Source organism: Artemia franciscana, chromosome 11, assembly GCF_032884065.1.
Source record: "Artemia franciscana chromosome 11, ASM3288406v1, whole genome shotgun sequence".
NCBI classification, from domain to species: Eukaryota; Metazoa; Arthropoda; class Branchiopoda; order Anostraca; family Artemiidae; genus Artemia; species Artemia franciscana.
Genome location: NC_088873.1, coordinates 2,968,439 through 2,994,460, shown reverse-complemented (window position 1 = coordinate 2,994,460; position 26,022 = coordinate 2,968,439). Strand labels below are relative to the sequence as shown.

Sequence of the window (26,022 nt, the reverse complement as noted above, 5' to 3'; positions counted from 1 at the left end):
GGCGTATTTGACTCCGCGTGGCACCCTGGAATACTGAAAAAGTTAAAGGCTAAATCGTGCCTGGATGGGCTTTTAAATTTAATTTATAGTTACTTTTCTGATAGAGTTGTTACGTATAAGGGTGAATATTCGTGCATTTTGGAGCGATCATGTCCTCAAGGTGGAATATTATCCCCCTTGTTATGGTCGGCTAATATAAATGATCTTCTAGAAATAAATATTCCTAATGTAAAAATTCAGGCATATGCTGATGATGCAATTATCACATCAAGCAAAATATCAACTTTAGAATCCTTGGCATCAAGGGTATTTTCGTACTTCCAAATTTGGTCAGTTGATAACAAGCTCGTGTTTGATAAATCCAAGACAGAAACAATTTTATTTTCAAGGAAGCATCAGCTTCCGACTGTAAAGCTAATGTATGATGGAATTGAGATACCTGTTTAAAATAAGGTTAAATATTTGGGTGTTATTCTTGATAGAAAGTTATTATGGACTGACCATGTTAGACATAAAATTAACTCTACAAAACAATATTCTGCTCGTCTTTTAACGGTTGCCAAGAGTACTTGGAACATGAATCCTAATGCATTGCGGATGCTATATAAATCAGTAATCGAAAGCCATATTTTATACGCGTGTCCTATTTGGATATCTGCATTGAGAAAAAAGAATATTCAGACAATGCTATGGTCGGCGCAAAAATCTTCTATGATCATAATCTCTAAATCTTTCAATACAGCGCATGTAGTAACCGCTCTCGCAGGAGTTCTTCCAATGAATTTAAGAGCATTGGAATTACGTATATTAAGATATGGAAAAAATGGTCGACCTCAAAATTGGCCGAGGGTTTTGAGTCCTACCTTGAATGGAATTAGTTATTCGGCACATCATAGCCATTATACTGACCAAATTATTGCAAATTTTTTGGGTCTTTCTTTTAATGACCTTGGTGTATATCAGCCCTTTCATATTAACCGTAAATCTTTAAATGAGTTTTTGTATGCAAAATGGTTTGCTGAGTTTAAAAATTCTGTTAGCACATGGCGGGCTAACTTTTTAGAAAATAAGGATGACCTTATCTCTGCATCAAAAATTCCCCCAAATAGTAGATTAACACAGCTTATTACAGGTCATAGTAGATTGCCTCACTTTTTAAATAGGATCGGGAAAGCTGACTCTCCATTGTGCTTGTGCGGTCTAATGGAAACATGTAGTCATCTTCTATTTGATTGCCCTGTTTATTGTAGAGCAGGTTTAGCAATGGAGTTTGAGTTAAGTGAACGTGAAATAAGTGTGCCGTTTCCTTTATCGCTGATAATTAGAAATAATAGAGTTCGGACTAGTGTAAACAGATTTTTATCCCGCACAAAGAGGCTTGACTTTTAGTTAGTGTTTATGTTTTGCTTTAGATAGTGTGTACTCTTTTTCTCCTTTTTTCTTATTGTAGTTTTTTTTCTGTTTTTGTTTCTGTAAATGCCTGTTTTCGGTTTAATCACGAAATAAAGTATCTATCTATTTATCTATCTATCTAAGCATGCACAAAGATTTGCCGAATAAAATAAAATGACCTGTAAAGAACAATCGGATCATAAGGCTGTATCACCAATCCGAATGGGCAGAATTGCGAAACTGCTCGTCGGCAATGCCATGGAGTAAATATACAAAAGATGACCCAGTTAAAGCAGTGTCACTCTTCGAAAAAGCTATTACAAAAGCTATTGAGCAATGTGTCCTATCAAAGACAATTCAAGTCACTTCCCAAATAAACTATGGTTCAATGCTGCTTGTAGAAAGGCGACTAGGGACAGAAAGAAGACCCATCAGAAATGGCGCTTGACAAAATCGGATGAGAATCGGGATATTTCTATTTGAGCTCAGAATAAATCTCGCCAAGCTAGAACTGATTATAAACGCAATTTTGAAATAAAGCTAAAAAAACACCCCTGTAAAGCAATGGTGGAGGATTGTCGAAAAAGCCCTACCCTCGTCCGAACTAACTTCAATTCCATCACTTCATGTTGAAGGGGTGATGATGCATTCTGGCCAGGAAATAGCGGATTCTCTTGCATATACTTTTAAAAAGGTCCAACTTGATGACGCAGTAGTCACCCCTCCCCTTTTCCACAACAAACAGACGCAAAATCACAGGTATAAACATAATACAAAGCCCCTGTCAGATGGATGTCGCTAAAGCTTTGGGGCCCGATACGATATACAATATCATCCTCAAAAGGTGTATCCCTTAAATCGCTGGTCTTCCCGCCTGTTTCGAAATTGTTTTCCAGCAGGAATTTTTCCAAAGGCCAACAAAGTAGCCCATGTAGTTTCTGGCCCTAAGGAAGATGATGACCCTACTAATGCAGGATCTTATCGATAAATCAAACTCCTTTCCTGCATAGGAAAAGATTACGAGAGTACCATCAACAAGACCCTTTATCAGTACCTTGAGTCACACCACTTATTGGCTGACACAAAATACGGTTTTCGTAAAAAATGGTCTACATTAGACTGTCTAATTGCGCAGTACCAAGAGTGGCTCGAGCTCTTGCCTCAGGGACATTACATTCACCTTGTCTCTTTTGACATCACAAAATCCTTTGATCGTAATAACGTAATATTTGTTTGTATTGATTCAATTTGTTTTCCTGTGCCATCTTTTTTCTCGAGAAAATTAGTGTCATTGTTGTCTAATACAAGTTTTACTAGTGAAAAGTTGTCTAACTCATTTGACTCGATTTATCCCTTTTGAGAAAGAATTTAAAAAAAAACTCGTCTTATTCGACTTTTACTTAATTGAAAGAAATACTCATCTATTTTATCTCCTATGTCTCTAGGAATGTCTCAGTACCATTCTGCTACAGCAAACAAAAAATTGCGCTCTACCACTAAACCATCGGTGCTATACACTAAGAAATGATAAACCATGTACTTGAATAGCCAAAATTGTGAATATTCTCCAAAAGAATGGAAACGAAAGTGAAAACTGATCTTCCATAATTTCACGCCAAGTTGATTTGCATAGCTTACTAAAACGGGCCAGAGATTGACCCAAAACCAAAAAGGACAATTCTTTGTCCAAAAAGGACACCGGAACACAGGGAATATAAATGACGACCGGGAACCTCAAAGAGAAATTACAGACTGGGACACCCGGAGACAAATCACGACCGGGACACAGGGAATATAAATGATGACCGGGACACAGGGACACAGCTACAACGGGGGTGCCGGGGGCACAGGCAGGATATATAAATGACGACCGGGACACTAAAAGAGAAATTACAAACTAGGAAACCGGGACACAAATGACGACTGGGACACAGGGAATATAAATGACGACAGGGACACATTATTAGAATAATGAGGTATAGATCTGAATACAGATAATGATCTGAATACGGATTGAATACAGAGTCAGTAAACCTGACAATCTATTTATATGCAATATATATATATATATATATATATATATATATATATATATATATATATATATATATATATATATATATATATATATATATATATATATATATATATATATATATATATATATATATATATATATATATATATATATATATATATATATATATATATATATATATATATATATATATATATATATATATATATATATATATATATATATATATATATATATATATATATATATATATATATATATATATATATATATATATATATATATATATATATATATATATATATATATATATATATATATATGTATATATATATATATATATATATATATATATATATATATATATATATATATATATATATATATATATATATATACTAGCTGTTGGGGTGGCGCTTCGCGCCACCCCAACACCTAGTTGGTGGGGGCGCTTCGCGCCCCCCCCCCCCAAGCCCCCCCGCGCGCGTAAGTCGTTACGCGCCATAATAGTTACGCGCCATTGTAGTTGTGTCCCTATGTCCCACCTGTGAATATAGATAGATATATATATATGGTTTTAACTACGTAAAACTTGCGAATATACAACATTCTTTGCTGTCCCATTGTCTTTGCATATAAATAGATTGTCAGGTTTACCGACTCTTGAACATGCAACATATAATGGTCCATGGGAAAACAATCTGTATTCAGATCTATACCTCATGATTCTAATGATTGCCCTTGAGCTTTGTTGATGGTGATTGCTAATCGACCATTCCCTGTCCCGGTGTCCCGGTCGTCATTTACATCCCCCTGTTTCCCCCGGTGTCCCCGTTGTAGTTGTGTCCCTGTGTCCCGGTCGTCATTTATATTCCCTGTGTCCCGGGTCCCGGTCGTCATTTGTATCCCGGTGTCCCGGTCTGTATATACATTCGTTTTTTAGTTTTGTTTTTCTCCTTTATTTTTTTCCTTTTTTTTTCTTTTTTAGCTTATTTAGATTTTTAGATTTTTTAGTTTTTTTATTAGTTTTTAGTTTTTTTTTCTTTTTAGTTTTTTTGTCCCGGTCGTCATTTATATCCCCCTGTTTCCCCCGGTGTCCCCGTTGTAGTTGTGTCCCTGTGTCCCGGTCGTCATTTATATTCCCTGTGTCCTGGTCGTCATTTGTATCCCGGTGTACCGGAGTTGTGTCCCTGTGTCCCGGTCGTCATTTATATTCCCTGTGTCCCGGGTCCCGGTCGTCATTTGTATCCCGGTGTCCCGGTCTGTATATACATTCGTTTTTTAGTTTTGTTTTTCTCCTTTATTTTTTTCCTTTTTTTTTCTTTTTTAGCTTATTTAGATTTTTAGATTTTTTAGTTTTTTTATTAGTTTTTAGTTTTTTTTTCTTTTTAGTTTTTTTGTCCCGGTCGTCATTTATATCCCCCTGTTTCCCCCGGGTCGTCATTTATACTCCCTGTGTCCCGGTGCTTTGTTGATTGCTAATCGAACATTCCTTTTGTCCTGGTCGCTTTCTCTTTGAGTGTCGTCATTTATTTTTTTCTTTTTTAGTTCTTTTAGTTTTTACCTTTTTTAGTTTTTTTTAGTTTTTAGTTTTTTTAGTTTTTTACCTTTTTTTAGTTTTTTTAGTTTTTTTTAGTTTTTTAGCTTTTTTATTTTTTTTATTAGTTTTTAGTTTTTTTGTAGTTTTTGCCTTTTTTTTAGTTTTTTTAGTTTTTTAGCTTTTTTATTAGTTTTTAGTTTTTTTTGTAGTTTTTGCCTTTTTTTAGTTTTTTTAGTTTTTTAGCTTTTTTATTTTTTTTATTAGTTTTTAGTTTTTTTTGTAGTTTTTGCCTTTTTTTTCTCTTTGAGTGTCGTCATTTATTAGTTTTTTCCTTTTTTTTTTAGTTTTTTATTGGTTTTTACCTTTATTTTAGCTTATTTTTCAGTTTTTTCCTTTTTTTTAGTTTTTTTTATTTTTTATTTTTTTTAGTTTTTTACCTTTTTTTAGTTTTTTTAGTTTTTTAGCTTTTTTACTTTTTTTATTAGTTTTTAGTTTTTTTTGTAGTTTTTGCCTTTTTTTAGTTTTTTCAGTTTTTTTTTTAGTTTTTTATTGGTTTTTACCTTTATAGTTTTTTTAGTTTTTTAGCTTTTTTATTTTTTTTATTAGTTTTTAGTTTTTTTTGTAGTTTTTGCCTTTTTTTAGTTTTTTCAGTTTTGACGTCACCTGATCCAGTTTTTTCAGGTGACGTCACCTGACACATCCATCCATCCATCCATCCACAGACAACTTATTTTTATATATATAGATATATATATCTATATATATAAAAATAAGTTGTCTGTGGATGGATGGATGGATGGATGTGTGGATGGATGTGTCAGGTGACGTCACCTGAAAAAACTGGATTAGGTGACGTCAAAACTGAAAAAACTAAAAAAAGGCAAAAACTACAAAAAAAACTAAAAACTAATAAAAAAAATAAAAAAGCTAAAAAACTAAAAAAACTATAAAGGTAAAAACCAATAAAAAACTAAAAAAAAAACTGAAAAAACTAAAAAAAGGCAAAAACTACAAAAAAAAACTAAAAACTAATAAAAAAAGTAAAAAAGCTAAAAAACTAAAAAAACTAAAAAAACTAAAAAAAGGTAAAAAACTAAAAAAAATAAAAAATAAAAAAAAACTAAAAAAAGGAAAAAACTGAAAAATAAGCTAAAATAAAGGTAAAAACCAATAAAAAAACTAAAAAAAAAAAGGAAAAAACTAATAAATGACGACACTCAAAGAGAAAGCGACCAGGACAAAAAACTAAAAAAAAAGGCAAAAACTACAAAAAAACTAAAAACTAATAAAAAAAATAAAAAAGCTAAAAAACTAAAAAAACTAAAAAAAGGTAAAAAACTAAAAAAACTAAAAACTAAAAAAAAACTAAAAAAGGTAAAAACTAAAAGAACTAAAAAAGAAAAAAATAAATGACGACACTCAAAAAGAAAGCGACCAGGACAAAAGGAATGTTCGATTAGCAATCAACAAAGCACCGGGACACAGGGAGTATAAATGACGACCAGGACACAAGTAAAAAAAAAAATTAACAAAACTAAAAAGAAGGTAAAAACTACAAAAAACTAAAAAGAAAAAAAAACTAAAAACTAATAAAAAAACTAAAAAATCTAAAAATCTAAATAAACTAAAAAAGAAAAAAAAAGGAAAAAAATAAAGGAGAAAAACAAAACTAAAAAACGAATGTATATACAGACCGGTACACCGGGATACAAATGACGACCGGGACACAGGGAATATAAATAACGACCGGGACACAGGGACACAACTACAACGGGGACACCGGGGGAAACAGGGGGATATAAATGACGACCGGGACAAAAAAACTAAAAAGAAATAAAAACTAAAAACTAATAAAAAAAACTAAAAAATCTAAAAATCTAAATAAGCTAAAAAAGAAAAAAAAAGGAAAAAAATAAAGGAGAAAAACAAAACTAAAAAACGAATGTATATACAGACCGGGACACCGGGATACAAATGATGACCGGGACCCGGGACACAGGGAATATAAATGACGACCGGGACACAGGGACACAACTACAACGGGGACACCGGGGGAAACAGGGGGATAACCTGACAATCTATTTATATGCAAAGACAATGGGACAGCAAAGAATGTTGTATATTCGCAAGTTTTACGTAGTTAAAACCATATATATATATATATATATATCTATATTCACAGGTGGGACATAGGGACACAACTACAATGGCGCGTAACTATTATGGCGCGTAACGACTTACGCGCGCGGGGGGGCTTGGGGGGGGCGCGAAGCGCCCCCACCAACTAGGTGTTGGGGTGGCGCGAAGCGCCACCCCAACAGCTAGTATATATATATATATATATATATATATATGCTGGGGTGGGCCACCCCAACAGTTAGTATTTTTATAATTGTTTAGAATATTCGGAAATACTTTTTTAATCAATTCATATTTGGACGTCACTAAATTACAGAATTCAGCAGGTAGTTGTATGCGTCCTGAAATTGAGTCTACTGGGAGCTTTCCGTTTCCAATTGCCAGCAATTGATCTGAAAATGTTTGACCAGAGTCATCGTTTTGCAATCGGACACGCATATTTGTAGTTAATTTTAATGTTTTTACGTGTGCCCATAAATTAGAATTTTTCAGGCAAGCATTCATATCGTCTGCAGGGGTTGATCTAGGTATTATAGGTAATGTTTGCCTAAAATCTCCCGCAAGCAATATTAATGTGCTGCCAAAGGGTTTCGGATTCCCTCGCAAATCTTTCAAACATTGATCCAGAGCCTCCAGCGATTTTTTGTGTACCATAGTGCACTTTAGATTGTGCCATTTAGAAAGACATCGTAACTCAGATCTCTTACTTTAAATCCCGACCGGATCCAAAGTCATTAATGGGGGGATTTGGGGGGACCGGAAATCTTGGAAAACACCTAAAGCGGAGAGATCTGGATGAAACTTGGTGAGAAAAAGAAGTTCAAAATACGTGATTGACATAAACGGAATGGATCCGCTCTTGATCTTGTGACATATTTGGGAGTTGGGGGGAGAGAGAAACCTAAAATCTTGGAAAACGCTTAGATTGGAGGGATTTGGATGAAGCTTGGTGGGAAAAATAAGCAGCAGTCCTAGATACTTGATTGCCATAACCGGAACAAGCCGCTCTATTTGGAGGAGTTGAGGGGGGAGGGGTTAATTCTGAAAAATAAGAAAAAAAATGTGGCAATGTTAACTTACGAAGGAGTGATCGTATCTTAATGAAATTTTATATTTAGAAGTACCTCGTGACTCAGATCTCTCATTTTAAATCCCTACCGGAGATCTTGGAAAACGCCTATAGTAGAGAAATCGAAAAGAGACTTTGTGGATAGAATAAGCATATGTCGTAGATATGTGATTGACGTAACCGTACTAGATTCACTCTCTTTGAGAGAGTTAGGGGGTGGGGGTTCAGTGCATTGGCGAGTTTGGTGCTTCTGGACGTGCTAGGGCGATGGAAATTGGTAGGCGTGTCCGGGAGCTGCACAAATTGACTTGATTAGGTCGTTTTTCCCAATTAGACCATCGGGGAGGGGGGGTTGAAGGGAGAGGGAAAAGTAGAAAAATGAGGTGTTTATAACTTTCGAGTGTGTGATCGAATCTTAATGAATTTTGATATTTAGAAGGAACTTGTGACTCAGAGCTCCTATTTTAAATCCCGACCTGCATTAAGCGTCAGATTTTGCTTTTAAATCAATCTATTGATTCTTAGAATTTTGCTACAGCTCATACCCTATGAGCTCTTGGCTCGTCTGGCCTCTTGACAAGCGCCATATGAGCTCTTATCTCTTGTTATAATTAAGTGCTTCGAAAAGTTATAAGAAAACTGCCCCCCCCCCAAACGGTCAAATTGGGAAAACGACTATTTCTTATTTAATTTTTTCCTTTTTTTTTTTAGTTTTTTATTGGTTTTTACCTTTATTTTAGCTTATTTTTCAGTTTTTTCCTTTTTTTTAGTTTTTTTTTATTTTTTATTTTTTTTAGTTTTTTACCTTTTTTTAGTTTTTTTAGTTTTTTTAGTTTTTTAGCTTTTTTACTTTTTTTATTAGTTTTTAGTTTTTTTTTGTAGTTTTTGCCTTTTTTTAGTTTTTTCAGTTTTTTTTTTAGTTTTTTATTGGTTTTTACCTTTATAGTTTTTTTAGTTTTTTAGCTTTTTTATTTTTTTTATTAGTTTTTAGTTTTTTTTGTAGTTTTTGCCTTTTTTTAGTTTTTTCAGTTTTGACGTCACCTAATCCAGTTTTTTCAGGTGACGTCACCTGACACATCCATCCACACATCCATCCATCCATCCATCCACAGACAACTTATTTTTATATATATAGATAGATATATATATATATATATATATATACTAGCTGTTGGGGTGGCGCTTCGCGCCACCCCAACACCTAGTTGGTGGGGGCGCTTCGCGCCCCCCCCAAGCCCCCCCGCGCGCGTAAGTCGTTACGCGCCATAATAGTTACGCGCCATTGTAGTTGTGTCCCTATGTCCCACCTGTGAATATAGATAGATATATATATATGGTTTTAACTACGTAAAACTTGCGAATATACAACATTCTTTGCTGTCCCATTGTCTTTGCATATAAATAGATTGTCAGGTTTACCGACTCTTGAACATGCAACATATAATGGTCCATGGGAAAACAATCTGTATTCAGATCTATACCTCATGATTCTAATGATTGCCCTTGAGCTTTGTTGATGGTGATTGCTAATCGACCATTCCCTGTCCCGGTGTCCCGGTCGTCATTTACATCCCCCTGTTTCCCCCGGTGTCCCCGTTGTAGTTGTGTCCCTGTGTCCCGGTCGTCATTTATATTCCCTGTGTCCCGGGTCCCGGTCGTCATTTGTATCCCGGTGTCCCGGTCTGTATATACATTCGTTTTTTAGTTTTGTTTTTCTCCTTTATTTTTTTCCTTTTTTTTTCTTTTTTAGCTTATTTAGATTTTTAGATTTTTTAGTTTTTTTATTAGTTTTTAGTTTTTTTTTTCTTTTTAGTTTTTTTGTCCCGGTCGTCATTTATATCCCCCTGTTTCCCCCGGGTCGTCATTTATACTCCCTGTGTCCCGGTGCTTTGTTGATTGCTAATCGAACATTCCTTTTGTCCTGGTCGCTTTCTCTTTGAGTGTCGTCATTTATTTTTTTCTTTTTTAGTTCTTTTAGTTTTTACCTTTTTTAGTTTTTTTTAGTTTTTAGTTTTTTTAGTTTTTTACCTTTTTTTAGTTTTTTTAGTTTTTTTTAGTTTTTTAGCTTTTTTATTTTTTTTATTAGTTTTTAGTTTTTTTGTAGTTTTTGCCTTTTTTTTAGTTTTTTTAGTTTTTTAGCTTTTTTATTAGTTTTTAGTTTTTTTTGTAGTTTTTGCCTTTTTTTAGTTTTTTTAGTTTTTTAGCTTTTTTATTTTTTTTATTAGTTTTTAGTTTTTTTTGTAGTTTTTGCCTTTTTTTTCTCTTTGAGTGTCGTCATTTATTAGTTTTTTCCTTTTTTTTTTAGTTTTTTATTGGTTTTTACCTTTATTTTAGCTTATTTTTCAGTTTTTTCCTTTTTTTTAGTTTTTTTTATTTTTTATTTTTTTTAGTTTTTTACCTTTTTTTAGTTTTTTTAGTTTTTTAGCTTTTTTACTTTTTTTATTAGTTTTTAGTTTTTTTTGTAGTTTTTGCCTTTTTTTAGATTTTTCAGTTTTTTTTTTAGTTTTTTATTGGTTTTTACCTTTATAGTTTTTTTAGTTTTTTAGCTTTTTTATTTTTTTTATTAGTTTTTAGTTTTTTTTGTAGTTTTTGCCTTTTTTTAGTTTTTTCAGTTTTGACGTCACCTGATCCAGTTTTTTCAGGTGACGTCACCTGACACATCCATCCATCCATCCATCCACAGACAACTTATTTTTATATATATAGATATATCTTCTATCTATCTATCTATATATATAAAAATAAGTTGTCTGTCTGTCTGTGGATGGATCAGGTGACGTCACCTGAAAAAACTGGATCAGGTGACGTCAAAACTGAAAAAACTAAAAAAAGGCAAAAACTACAAAAAAAAATAAAAACTAATAAAAAAAATGAAAAAGCTAAAAAACTAAAAAAACTAAAAAAAGGCAAAAACTACAAAAAAAAACTAAAAACTAATAAAAAAGCTAAAAAACTAAAAAAACTAAAAAAAGGCAAAAACTACAAAAAAAACTAAAAACTAATAAAAAAAATAAAAAAGGTAAAAAACTAAAAAACTAAAAACTAAAAAAAACTAAAAAAAAAAGGAAAAAACTGAAAAATAAGCTAAAATAAAGGTAAAAACCAATAAAAAACTAAAAAAAAAACTGAAAAAACTAAAAAAAGGCAAAAACTAAAAAAAAAAACTAAAAACTAATAAAAAAAGTAAAAAAGCTAAAAAACTAAAAAAAACTAAAAAAACTAAAAAAAGGTAAAAAACTAAAAAAAATAAAAAATAAAAAAAAAATAAAAAAAAGGAAAAAAATGAAAAATAAGCTAAAATAAAGGTAAAAACCAATAAAAAACTAAAAAGAAAAAAAGGAAAAAACTAAAAAAATTTTCATCTAAAAAACTAAAAAAAACTAAAAAAGGTAAAAACTAAAAGAACTAAAAAAGAAAAAAATAAATGACGAAACTCAAAGAGAAAGCGACCAGGACAAAAGGAATGTTCGATTAGAAATCAACAAAGCACCGGGACACAGGGAGTATAAATGACGACCAGGACATAAGTAAAAAAAAAAAACTATCTATATATATAAAAATAAGTTGTCTGTGGATCTGTGGATCGTGGATCAGGTGACGTCACCTGAAAAAACTGGATCAGGTGACGTCAAAAACTGAAAAAACTAAAAAAAGGCAAAAACTACAAAAAAAACTAAAAACTAATAAAAAAAATAAAAAAGCTAAAAAACTAAAAAAACTAAAAAAAGGCAAAAACTACAAAAAAAACTAAAAACTAATAAAAAAGCTAAAAAACTAAAAAAACTAAAAAAAAGGCAAAAACTACAAAAAGAAACTAAAAACTAATAAAAAAAATAAAAAAGCTAAAAAACTAAAAAACTAAAAAACTAAAAAAAGGTAAAAAACTAAAAAAACTAAAAACTAAAAAAAACTAAAAAAAAAGGAAAAAACTGAAAAATAAGTTAAAATAAAGGTAAAAACCAATAAAAAACTAAAAAAAACTGAAAAAACTAAAAAAAGGCAAAAACTACAAAAAAACTAAAAACTAATAAAAAAAGTAAAAAAGCTAAAAAACTAAAAAAACTAAAAAAACTAAAAAAACTAAAAAAAGGTAAAAAACTAAAAAAAATAAAAAATAAAAAAAACTAAAAAAAAGGAAAAAACTGAAAAATAAGCTAACATAAAGGTAAAAACCAATAAAAAACTAAAAAGAAAAAAAGGAAAAAACTAAAAAAAATTTTCATCTAAAAAACTAAAAAAAACTAAAAAAGGTAAAAACTAAAAGAACTAAAAATGAAAAAAATAAATGACGACACTCAAAGAGAAAGCGACCAGGACAAAAGGAATGTTCGATTAGCAATCAACAAAGCACCGGGACACAGGGAGTATAAATGACGACCAGGACATAAGTAAAAAAAAAAATTAACAAAACTAAAAAGAAGGTAAAAACTACAAAAAAACTAAAAAGAAAAAAAAACTAAAAACTAATAAAAAAACTAAAAAATCTAAAAATCTAAATAAACTAAAAAAGAAAAAAAGAGGAAAAAAATAAAGGAGAAAAACAAAACTAAAAAACGAATGTATATACAGACCGGTACACCGGGATACAAATGACGACCAGGACACAGGGAATATAAATGACGACCGGGACACAGGGACACAACTACAACGGGGACACCGGGGGAAACAGGGGGATATAAATGACGACCGGGACAAAAAAACTAAAAAGAAAAAAAAACTAAAAACTAATAAAAAAACTAAAAATCTAAAAATCTAAATAAGCTAAAAAAGAAAAAAAAAGGAAAAAAATAAAGGAGAAAAACAAAACTAAAAAACGAATGTATATACAGACCGGGACACCGGGATACAAATGACGACCGGGACACAGGGAATATAAATGACGACCGGGACACAGGGACACAACTACAACGGGGACACAGGGGGATATAAATGACGACCGGGACAAAAAAACTAAAAAGAAAAAAAAAACTAAAAACTAATAAAAAAACTAAAAAATCTAAAAATCTAAATAAGCTAAAAAAGAAAAAAAAAGAAAAAAAATAAAGGAGAAAAACAAAACTAAAAAACGAATGTATATACAGACCGGGACACCGGGATACAAATGACGACCGGGACACAGGGAATATAAATGACGACCGGGACACAGGGACACAACTACAACGGGGACACCGGGGGAAACAGGGGGATGTAAATGACGACCGGGACACCGGGACAGGGAATGGTCGATTAGCAATCACCATCAACAAAGCTCAAGGGCAATCATTAGAATCATGAGGTATAGATCTGAATACAGATTGTTTTCCCATGGACCATTATATGTTGCATGTTCAAGAGTCGGTAAACCTGACAATCTATTTATATGCAAAGACAATGGGACAGCAAAGAATGTTGTATATTCGCAAGTTTTATGTAGTTAAAACCATATATATATCTATCTATATAAAAATAAGTTGTCTGTCTGTGGATGGATGGATGGATGGATGGATGGATGGATCAGGTGACGTCACCTGAAAAAACTGGATCAGGTGACGTCAAAACTGAAAAAACTAAAAAAAGGCAAAAACTACAAAAAAAACTAAAAACTAATAAAAAAAATAAAAAAGCTAAAAAACTAAAAAAACTATAAAGGTAAAAACCAATAAAAAACTAAAAAAAAAACTGAAAAAACTAAAAAAAGGCAAAAACTACAAAAAAAAACTAAAAACTAATAAAAAAAGTAAAAAAGCTAAAAAACTAAAAAAACTAAAAAAACTAAAAAAAGGTAAAAAACTAAAAAAAAATAAAAAATAAAAAAAAACTAAAAAAAAAGGAAAAAACTGAAAAATAAGCTAAAATAAAGGTAAAAACCAATAAAAAACTAAAAAAAAAAGGAAAAAACTAATAAATGACGACACTCAAAGAGAAAGCGACCAGGACAAAAGGAATGTTCGATTAGCAATCAACAAAGCACCGGGACACAGGGAGTATAAATGACGACCAGGACATAAGTAAAAAAAAAAAAACTATCTATATATATAAAAATAAGTTGTCTGTGGATCTGTGGATCGTGGATCAGGTGACGTCACCTGAAAAAACTGGATCAGGTGACGTCAAAACTGAAAAAACTAAAAAAAGGCAAAAACTACAAAAAAAAACTAAAAACTAATAAAAAAAATAAAAAAGCTAAAAAACTGAAAAAACTAAAAAAAGGCAAAAACTACAAAAAAAAACTAAAAACTAATAAAAAAGCTAAAAAACTAAAAAAACTAAAAAAAAGGCAAAAACTACAAAAAAACTAAAAACTAATAAAAAAAATAAAAAAGCTAAAAAACTAAAAAAACTAAAAAAACTAAAAAAAGGTAAAAAACTAAAAAAACTAAAAACTAAAAAAAACTAAAAAAGGTAAAAACTAAAAGAACTAAAAAAGAAAAAAATAAATGACGACACTCAAAGAGAAAGCGACCAGGACAAAAGGAATGTTCGATTAGCAATCAACAAAGCACCGGGACACAGGGAGTATAAATGACGACCAGGACACAAGTAAAAAAAAAAATTAACAAAACTAAAAAGAAGGTAAAAACTACAAAAAAACTAAAAAGAAAAAAAAACTAAAAACTAATAAAAAAACTAAAAAATCTAAAAATCTAAATAAACTAAAAAAGAAAAAAAAAGGAAAAAAATAAAGGAGAAAAACAAAACTAAAAAACGAATGTATATACAGACCGGTACACCGGGATACAAATGACGACCGGGACACAGGGAATATAAATGACGACCGGGACACAGGGACACAACTACAACGGGGACACCGGGGGAAACAGGGGGATATAAATGACGACCGGGACAAAAAAACTAAAAAGAAAAAAAAACTAAAAACTAATAAAAAAACTAAAAAATATAAAAATCTAAATAAGCTAAAAAAGAAAAAAAAAGAAAAAAATAAAGGAGAAAAACAAAACTAAAAAACGAATGTATATACAGACCGGGACACCGGGATACAAATGACGACCGGGACCCGGGACACAGGGAATATAAATGACGACCGGGACACAGGGACACAACTACAACGGGGACACCGGGGGAAACAGGGGGATGTAAATGACGACCGGGACACCGGGACAGGGAATGGTCGATTAGCAATCACCATCAACAAAGCTCAAGGGCAATCATTAGAATCATGAGGTATAGATCTGAATACAGATTGTTTTCCCATGGACCATTATATGTTGCATGTTCAAGAGTCGGTAAACCTGACAATCTATTTATATGCAAAGACAATGGGACAGCAAAGAATGTTGTATATTCGCAAGTTTTACGTAGTTAAAACCATATATATATATCTATCTATATTCACAGGTGGGACATAGGGACACAACTACAATGGCGCGTAACTATTATGGCGCGTAACGACTTACGCGCGCGGGGGGGCTTGGGGGGGGCGCGAAGCGCCCCCACCAACTAGGTGTTGGGGTGGCGCGAAGCGCCACCCCAACAGCTAGTATATATATATATATATATATATATATATATATATATATATATATATATATATATATATATATATATATATATATATATATATATATATATATATATATATATATATATATATATATATATATATATATATATATATATATATATATATATATATATATATATCTATATTCACAGGTGGGACATAGGGACACAACTACAATGGCGCGTAACTATTATGGCGCGTAACGACTTACGCACGCGGGGGGGCTTGGGGGGGGGCGCGAAGCCCCACCCCAACAGCTAGTATATATATATATATATTCACAGGTGGGACATAGGGACACAACTACAATGGCGCGTAACTAATATGGCGCGTAACGACTTACGCGCGTGGGGGGGCTTGGGGGGGGCGCGAAGCGCCCCCACGAACTAGGTGTTGGGGTGGCGCGAAGCGCCACCCCAACAGCTAGTATATATATAAAAATAAGTTGTCTAAGGATCTGTCTGTCAGGTGACGTCATGTTTGTGTGTTGACTGACGTCATGTTTTCAACTGACGAAATTACAAACCGGGACATTGGGACACAAATGATGACCGGGACACCGGCACATAGGGAATATAAATGACGACACTCAAAGAGAAAGCGACCGGGACAAAAGGAATGTTCGATTAGCAATCACCATCACCGGGACACAACTACAATGGCGACGCCGGGGGCACAGGGGGATATAAATGACGACCGGGACACCGGGACACAAGGAATATAAATGACGCCCGGGACACTCAAAAAGAAATCACAGACTGGGACACTGGGACACATATGACGACCGGGACACAGGGAATATAAATGAAGACCGGGACACAGGGACACAACTACAAAGGAGACGCCGGGGAGCAGGGGGATACATAAATGACGACGGCGACACAGGGAATGGTCGATTAGCCATCACCATCAACAAAGCTCAAGGGCAATCATTAGAATCATAAAGTATAGATCTGAATACGGATTGTTTTCCCATGGACCATTATGTTTTGCATGTTCAAGAGTCGGTAGACCTGACAATCTATTTATATGCACAGACAATTGGACAGCAAAGAATGTTGTATATTCGCAAGTTTTACGTAGCTAAAAACATATATTTATATACATATCTATCTATATTCACAGGCTGGACATAGGGACACAACTACAATGGCGCGTAACTAATATGGCGCGTAACAACTTACGCGCGCGGGGAGGGCTTGGGGGGCTCAAGAAGCAGGGAGTAACATAATGTAAAGCTGTTTTTTCACACTATCTTTCAGATTCGGGTCTGCCCCATTGCTTAGCAGCAGCTGACAAAAATCCAATCTTCCTTCTTCAGAAACATAATGCAAAGTTGTTTTTTTCTTATAATCTTTCAGATTCGGGTCAGTACCATTGCTTAGCAGCAGCTTACAAATATCCAATCCGCCATTTTCAGAAGCATAATGCAAAGTTGTTTTTTCCTCATTATCTTTCAGATTTGAGTCTGCCCCATTGCTTAGCAGCAGCTGACAAATATCCAATCTGCCTTCTTCAGAAACATAAGGCAGCTGACGAATATCCAATCTGGCTTTACTATCACTATCACTATCACTATCACTATCACTATCACTATCCAATGTGCCTTTTTCAGAAGCATAATGCAAAGCTGTTTTTTCGTTATCATCATTTATATTCGGGTCTGCCCCATTGCTTAGCAGCAGCTGACGAATATCCAATCTGGCTTTACTATAACTATCATTATCACTATCACTATCCAATATGCCTTTTTCAGAAGCATTTCGTGTCTTCTTTTTTCATCTCATTTAATAAGGTGTTTTTCTTGTTTGATGCTTAAAAGAAACCAAAATCAAATAGGTGGGAAAATGCTCTTGAAACTTTGTTAAACGGCATTGTTTGTAATTCACTTGAGTCAACATTATTTCAACGTTTGAAATTCTACAATGTGTCGCACTGTTTAAAACAAAGAAAAAAAAAACTATTTTCAAAATTGTCAGGTGGTTTTCTGGTTTGTATTAAAAAATTAATATTATTGTTCGGACACCGTAAATAATTTTGCAGTTTATATACTAACTTTAGTGATTCTGAAATCAAAACTAAATTTAAAAAATTGATTTTTTTTTTCAATGGAAATATAAGACAACGGTTATAGAGATACGTACTACATGAATTTAATGGAAATATGAGACAACGGCTATAGAGATTCGCTCCAAAAAAGTTTGGTTTCAGGAGACAGTTATATAATTGAACTGAAAAATTATTTAAAACTAATTTCTAAATTTTTAGGTATTTTTCTGGTTTGAATTAAAAAATTCATATTATTACTCACACACCATAAATGTTTTTGCAGTTTATATAATATATACCATAGCAATTCTAAACAGAAAACTAAAATAAAAATACTTGAATTTTATTCAATGGAAATAGAAGACACTGGTTATATAGACTCTCACTTTAGGAGTTAAGCCAAAAATAGTTTGATTCCAGGGGACAATAATAACTTGAACAGAAAGATCATTTAAAGCTAATTTCAAACTATTTCTGGTTTTGAATTAAAAGATTAATATTATTACTCAGACACCATAAATATTTTTGCAGTTTATGTAATAGCTTTAGCGAGTCTTAACTAAAACCCAAAATAATAAAAAATGTGTTTTTTTTTCAATTGAAATATAACACAACGGTTATAGTCATAGGCACTTTAGGTGTTGAGCCAAAACAGTTTGGTTCTAGGATACAGTTATAACTTTGGACTGAGAGATTATTTAAAACCGATTTCGAAATTTTCAGGTATTTTCTGGTTTGAACTTAATAATTAATATATTTGACCACACATCATAAATGTTTTTGCAGTTTGTATAATAACTTTAGCAATTCTGAACTGAAAACTAAAATATTTTTTTTTTTTAAAGGAAACATAAAACAACAATTATAGAGATAAGCACTTACCAGTTTTTTAGTCTTTACTCAATCTAATGTCTTCACAAACTGAAGCTATTAAAGATATTTTATTATTAACGCAAGTCCAATTTCTACTAAGCTTCAACCTTTTTGTTTTATTTTTTAAGTTTTTTTGAATTGATATAATCCCTTGTCAGAATACCTGCAAATATTTTTGGACTTCCTAGTTTTTTTTTTCTTTAAGCAACTTATTACAAACTACTCAACACATGAAAATCTCGGATTTGTCCACTTAAGTCTGAAAAGTACGGTGACGTCATTCTAATTTTTACTAAATGATGTCATTTTACAAAAATCAAAATTAAGGCTCTTAACGAATTTTCTCAGATTTTAACCCATCAAGACGTTTTTTATGTAATTTAGTTGCTAGCATCATTTTAGTTGGTTGTTCGGTTGCTAGCTACCCCTGAAAACCGTATTACTAGGTTGAAAGGTACCGCTGCAACCAGGATCACAAAAAGATTAAAGCCTCTGCCTTTTCCTTAGTTAGAATAGGAAGTCACCATCCTGAAGGAGCAACATTAAAGCTCAAAACGAACAGAAACTACTCCGTATATGAAGGGACTGCCCTCCTGCTTAATAACTTGCTCTTCAGACTTAAGTTTGATTATTTTCGCTGATAGTCACTATCCTAAGTTGAAATGATCCTAAATTTGAATCCGTACGCCAGATAAGCAGCTTTCCAAAAGATGCTTGTATTATCTTAACTTTTAGCTACTATGTAACCAATATAGTCAGATATACCCAATATGTACCCAATGTACTCAGATATACCCAATATGTACCCAATGTACTCAGATATACCCAATAAAAATTACGTAGTCCCCATTTATAATGAACCATATCGCGCCATTATGTATTTCTTAAATTATCTTTTCGAAAGATAAACGTGCATAAATATTGCATTCACTCAATACTTCATATGTGGTTACAACCTACGATTCTGACGTCATTCATGAAGCTTGTACAGTTTTGTCGCAAAAAGTGATACTTTTGTCAAAACTACTTGTTTTTAATTACATCATTTAAAAAAGACACTAGAACTTTTAATTTCCATTCAAATGGGCCCTCTCATGACATTCTAGGACCACTAGGTCGATACAATCACCCCTGGGAAAAAGAAAAAAATATCAAATAAACAACAAAAGAGAAAAAAACACGCATCTGTGATCTTTCTTATGCCAAAAAAAATCCGAAAGTCCACATTTTTGCAGATAGGCGCTTAAAACCCTACAATAGGGTTCTCTGATAAGCTGAATCTGATAGTGTGATTTTCATTGTACTTCTAGTTTTTTTTCTCTTTTTCGAAAATAAGTGAAATATTTTAGGATTGCAACTTTTGATGTATAGGGCGACTACTGAAGGATTTAGTACATTCATTATAGTCATGATTACCCATACACCAAGAGCAGGTTAAATCGCCCTTACACTCAGACTTCTTGCGGCCAAAAAGACAACAATTGGTGCATCGTATAAGGCTAATGTAATCTTCGCATTGTAGGTGAAGAAATCCAAAATTGAGGCCTCCTCTTTTTAAAATTTCTCCTCTGATTTTTGGACTCATTTTTAATACGACGCTGCAACTTTTTCCTTTTTCAATAATAGTCACCACTTCCAAGGTTTCTTCAGCAATAACAAGTTTTCCCATATCTGGGTTACTATGTTCTATAAATTCTTTGCACTCTGATTTATTTTTGATTACGGGAGCACCGTTCACAAGCATTCTTTGCAGGCGTTTTTTTAATTCCCTCGAAGTATATTTTAGTGCTACTGAATTTTTGTTGAAAGCACAAAGAGTATTGTTTAAATCTTGTTTTGAGTTAAATTCAACAATGATTTTGCCTTCTCGCCCATGTTTGATATTTTTAGCAGAAAATTTGGTGGAATCTTCTCTGATTATTTTACTAATGTCTTGCACTATTTTTGCCGGTGGTTCTCTCTTTTTTTTATGATCTTTTGCTTCATTACTGCTTGGCTCAAGAATAATACTAAAGGTTTCAGGACCTTTAACAACACTAGAGTACGATCCACAATTTTTAAGAGAGGATGGGGCCATTGTATCTTTATTTTCCAATTTTTCGTGTAATTTGATTATATTTTGATGGTTATCGTTCTCGTTGCGCAAAAGTTTTGCATTTTCTTCTAAAAGCTAATGATATAACCATTGAAATAAATATGAGATTTTTTTTATTTTTCCGAAGTTAAGGCTGTTAGCCAATTTTTCCAAGTCTAGATCATTTTTTTTTTCACACCAGAAACTGGAAGACTGCCAATTTTTATAAAAAAAAACTACAGCGTCGTTTTCGAGAAAAAATGTATATACGTATAGAAAATCATTGCTCGTTCTGATAGATAAATCTTCGTTTTAACTTTAAATTTAACTTATTTTAAATATTTGGTTTTCAGACCTTCGAAAACCACATATTTGAAGACCACATATTTTCACATATTTTCTTGTGATTACGTGAAACATACCACTCAGCATGCCATAACTGTTTAGATTCAATGGACTTGAGCATTTCCTAGATGTCACATACACATTCCTTTTATAACATTGGATGCACATGGTGTCTTTTGATTTAGTTCAGCAACCCGACGACATGCCCTGAGAGCTCCAATGCAACATTATTAGCGGTTCCTATATACAGTTCAAAAATTTAGCCACTTGTATCACTTAAAGCCCTTCCTATAAGGACTATGGAAATTCTTTTTATCCCTAGAGACATAGTTGTTGAGCTTTTCGACTATTTTGAATAAAATAGATATCTTAAAACTTTGATCAGATGTCTTTTTGGGGTGAATAGTAAAAAGGGACCAGGAGAGAGCGCTGGTTTCACTCCAGTTACGTTTGACTCATAAAAAGGGTAATAGAACTTCTAATTTTAAATCAAATAAGTTTCATTTGAAGTTCGTACGATAGTTTCTTCCATACAAAGTATCCTAACGAAAAAAAAGTATTTAATTTTTATCGCTCTTTACTTGGCACCACTATTGTGCTGGTAATGGCAGGCTAATTTGATTATAAAAGAATTATTGCTCGATTTCTAGATAATATTTTTTTACAATTTTTTCACAATTTCTCTCGGTTTTTATGGCACTTGGTATTAACCAAGTGACATATAGCAATCGCCAATCCTGTCGATCTTTCGGTCTGTCTGTTGGTCCCGGTTTTGCTACTTTAGGCACTTCCAGGTAAGCTAGGACGATGAAATTTGACAGGCGTATCAGGGGCAGGACCAGCTTAAATTAGACATAGTTGTTTTCCCAACTTGGTGGGAAAAATAAACACAAGTCCTAGATACAAGATTTACATAACTGGAACGGATCCGCTTTCTTTGGGGTAGTTGGGGGGGGTTATTTCTGAAAAATTAGAAAAAATGAGGTATTTTCAACTTACGAATGGGTGATCAGATCTAAATGAAATTTGATATTTAGAAGGATATCGTGTCTCAGAGCTCTTATTTTAAACCTTACCGGATCTGGTGACATTGGGGGGAGTTGGGATGGGGAAGCCTAAAACTTGGAGAGACCCTTAGAGTGGAGGGATCGGGATGAAACTTGGCGGGAAAAATAAGCACAAGTCCTAAATACATGATTGACATAACCGGAATGGATCCGCTCTCTTTGGGGTAGTTGGGGGAGGGGTTAATTCTGAAAAATTAGAAAAAATGAGGTATTTTTGACGTGCGAACGGGTGATCGGATCTCAATGAAATTTAATATTTAGAAGGATATCGTGTCTCAAAGCTCTTATTTCAAATCCTGACTGGATCTGGTGACTTTGGGATGGAGGAGCCTAAAATCATGGAAAACGCTTAGATTGGAGGGATCGGGATGAAATTTGGTGGAAAAAAGCAGAAGTCTTACATACGTGATTTACATAATTGGAACGGATCTGCTCTATTGGGGGGGGGGGGGTAATTCTGAAAAATATAATATATTTTTAACTTACGAAGGACTGGTCGGATCTTCATTAAACTTCATATTTAGAAGGACCTCGTAACTCAGATCTCTTATTTTAAGTCTCAACCGGATCAAGCGTGATTGGGTCAGTTTGGGGGGACCGAAAATCTTAGAAAATACTTAAAGCGGTGAGATCAGGATGAAACTGGATGGGAAGAATAGAAACCTTTGACTCTATCTATTCTGTGTATCTGTGTATCTATTCTGAATAGAATAGATACGTGACTGATATAACCGGACCGGATCTGCTCTCTTTGGTGGAATGGGGGGGGGTAATTTTGAAAATTGAGGTATTTTTAACTTACAAAAGGGTGACCAGATCTTAATGAAATTTGAGATTTAGAAGGATCTTGTGCCTTAAAGTTCTAATTTTAAATTCCAACCAGATCCTGTGACATTGGGGGGAGTTGGAGGGGAAACCGGAATTCTTGGAAAACGTGAAAATGGGGGTATTTTTATCTTACGAATAGTAAGCCTGTGCAGCTTACTTACCTGTCCAGCCTGTGAATATAGATAGATATATATATATATATAAATATATGTTTTTAACTACGTAAAACTTGCGAATATACAACATTCTTTGCTTTCAAATTGTCTGTGCATATAAATAGATTGTCAGGTCTACCGACTCTTGAACATGCAAAACATAATGGTCCATGGGAAAACAATCCGTATTCAGATCTATACTTTATGATTCTAATGATTGCCCTTGAGCTTTGTTGATGGTGATGGCTAATCGACCATTCCCTGTGTCGTCGTCGTCATTTATGTATCCTCCTGTGCACCCCGGCGTCTCCTTTGTAGTTATGTCCCTGTGTCCCGGTCGTCATTTATATTCCCTGTGTCCCGGTCGTCATTTGTGTCCCGGTGTTCCAGTCTGTGATTTCTCTTTGAATGTCCCGGGCGTCATTTATATTCCTTGTGTCCCGGTCGTCATTTATATTCCCCTGTGCCTTTTTTTAGTTTTTTTAGTTTTTTTTTTTTTTACTTATGTCCTGGTCGTCATTTATACTCCCTGTGTCCCGGTCGTCATTTGTGTCTCGGTGCTTTATGCTAATTTATATTATATTTATATTATATTTTTTATATTTATTAATATTTTTTAGTTTTCTTTTTCTCTTATTTTTCAGTTTTTTCCTTTTTTTTAGTTTTTCTTTTTTAGTTTTTAGTTTTTTTTTTGTTTTTTACCTTTTTTTAGTTTTTTTAGTTTTTTTAGTTTTTTAGCTTTTTTAGTTTTTTTAATTAGTTTTTAGTTTTTTTTTAGTTTTTGCCTTTTTTTAGTTTTTTCAGTTTTTTTTAGTTTTTAGTTTTTTACCTTTTTTTAATTTTTTTTAGTTTTTTAGCTTTTTTAGTTTTTTTTCTTTTTAGTTTTTTTTGTAGTTTTTACCTTTTTTAGTTTTTTTTCTTCTTTTGTATTAGTGTGAAATAATTCAGACGTCATATGCGGACAAACACGACGTCACTCGACAGACAGACAGACAGACATAACCCACAAACAACTTATTTTTATATATATTTATTCATATTTTTTTAGTTTTCTTTTTCTCTTTTATTTTTCAGTTTTTCCTTTTTTTTAGTTTTTTTCTTTTTCAGTTTTTTTAGTTTTTTACCTTTTTTTTTATTTTTTTTTAGTTTTTTAGTTTTTAGCTTTTTTAGTTTTTTTATTAGTTTTTATTTTTTTTGTAGTTTTTGCCTTTTTTTATTTTTTTTCAGTTTTTTTTTAGTTATTAGATTTTTACCTTTTTTTAGTTTTTTTTAGTTTTTTAGCTTTTTTAGTTTTTTTTTCTTTTTAGTTTTTTTTGTAGTTTTTACCTTTTTTAGTTTTTTTCTTCTTTTGTATTAGTGTGAAAAAACCTTGCTACTGGTTATGTTTATACCTGTGATTTTGGTGTCTGCTTGTTGTGGAATAGGGGAGGGTTGACTACTTTGTCATCAAGTTGAGGGACCTTTTTAAAAGTATATGCAAGAGAATCCGTCTTTTCCCGTCCAGAATGCATCATCACCCCTTCAACATGAAGTGATGGAATTGAAATTAGTTTGGACGAGGGTAGGGCTTTTTCGACAATTCTCCACCATTGCTTTACAGGGGTGTTTTTTAGCTTTATTTCAAAATTGCGTTTATAATCAGTTCTAGCTTGGCGAGATTTATTCTTAGCTCATCTGATTCTCATCCGATTTTGTCATGTGCCATTTCTGATGGGTCTTCTTTCTGTCCCTAGTCGCCTTTGTACAAGCAGCATTGAACCATAGTTTATCTGAGGAAGTGACTTGAATTGTCTTTGATGGGACACATTGCTCAATAGCTTTTGTAATAGCTTTTTCGGAGAGTGACACTTCTTTAACTGGGTCGTCTTTTGTATATTTACTCCATGGCATTACCGACGAGCAGTTTCGCAATTCTGCCCAGTCGGATTGGTAATACTGCCTTATGAACTGATCGTGCTTTACATGTCGTTTTATTTTATTCGGCAAATCTTTGTGCATGCTTATACCGAGAAATTATGGATAGTTAAATGAAATTTTAATGTGTATTTCAAATATTTACCACATACAACACTGAGCGTCTGTTGCATCATGACATCTGTCATGTAAGCACATGTGTAAACATTTGTTTAAAGTGTAAACATCTGTCAGTAATTTTGAAAATGACTGATTTTTATAGATGGTGTAAAAATATCCATTGAAACACAGGGTGTCCCAGAAGTCGCACACCATGTAGATTTATATAAAAACAAATATAAAAACGAATTTGTGGTGTAGAGTGTCTTTAGTAGGTTATATATCAGCATAAAGGCAAATATTTACTAAAGAAAACTGACCTATTTTTCTGAATGCTTGAATTATGCAGGCTCAACTTAGTTTTGACAAGATTTTTTTGAAGAAACTAAATCTCAGCTGGGGAGGGGTAAACTGAGGTTTGTAGGGAATGCTTGGGTCCTGAGGTGGCAGTATCCCCATTCTCACATTACATTGGGTTTTGAGCTCTACGCATGTTAATTTCTGCTCGTTTTGACTTTGACACGGTTATTTATTGTAATTTCTGTTCGTTTTGGGTTTCATATATTTGATTAGGCTGATTGTTGCTAGTTTTGTGCTTGGTAAATCATTTGATTCTATTTTTCCTAATTTTTAGTTTAATGGGATTGTTTACCTTTTTTTTTGAAAAATTTAGTTGTGGAAAAAAGTTCTTTGAGTTAATGTCAATAAAAAACGAACAAAAATTAATTTAAAAGACTTTCCACAAACAAGTTTGTTAAAGAAAAGTAGAGCTACATTAGTCAAAAATTTGGTAGAAATAAATAATTAAATAATTTTCAAGTTTTGATACTAATAACCTGTTGTAGCACAGTGGATTGGTGCTCTGCTTGGCAATACGGGGCCCAGGGTTCGATCCCCGCCGCAGCAAGGTTGGGCGACAAGCTTGCTACTTGTTCCTGT

At 32.8% G+C, this 26,022-nt stretch overlaps 1 protein-coding gene and 1 long non-coding RNA gene across 2 annotated transcripts in view; one reads left to right on the top strand and one right to left on the bottom strand.

Moving 5' to 3' along the window:
• The window catches only part of LOC136032691 (uncharacterized), a 31,349-nt gene extending 19,555 nt beyond the window's left edge, over positions 1–11,794 (top strand). Inside the window, exon 2 of the long non-coding RNA XR_010618763.1 lies at positions 10,980–11,794. This is a non-coding gene — a long non-coding RNA (uncharacterized LOC136032691). The remainder of the gene's footprint in view (positions 1–10,979) is intronic.
• Positions 11,795–16,887: 5,093 nt separating this feature from the next.
• Positions 16,888–24,581, bottom strand: LOC136033332 (uncharacterized). Its single transcript, XM_065714124.1, has 3 exons — positions 24,462–24,581; positions 19,997–20,771; positions 16,888–17,426 (listed from the first exon to the last, which is right to left on the bottom strand). Exons 1-3 carry the CDS (start codon positions 24,579–24,581, stop codon positions 16,888–16,890), a joined length of 1,434 nt encoding a protein of 477 aa, XP_065570196.1.
• Positions 24,582–26,022: the final 1,441 nt, after the last annotated feature.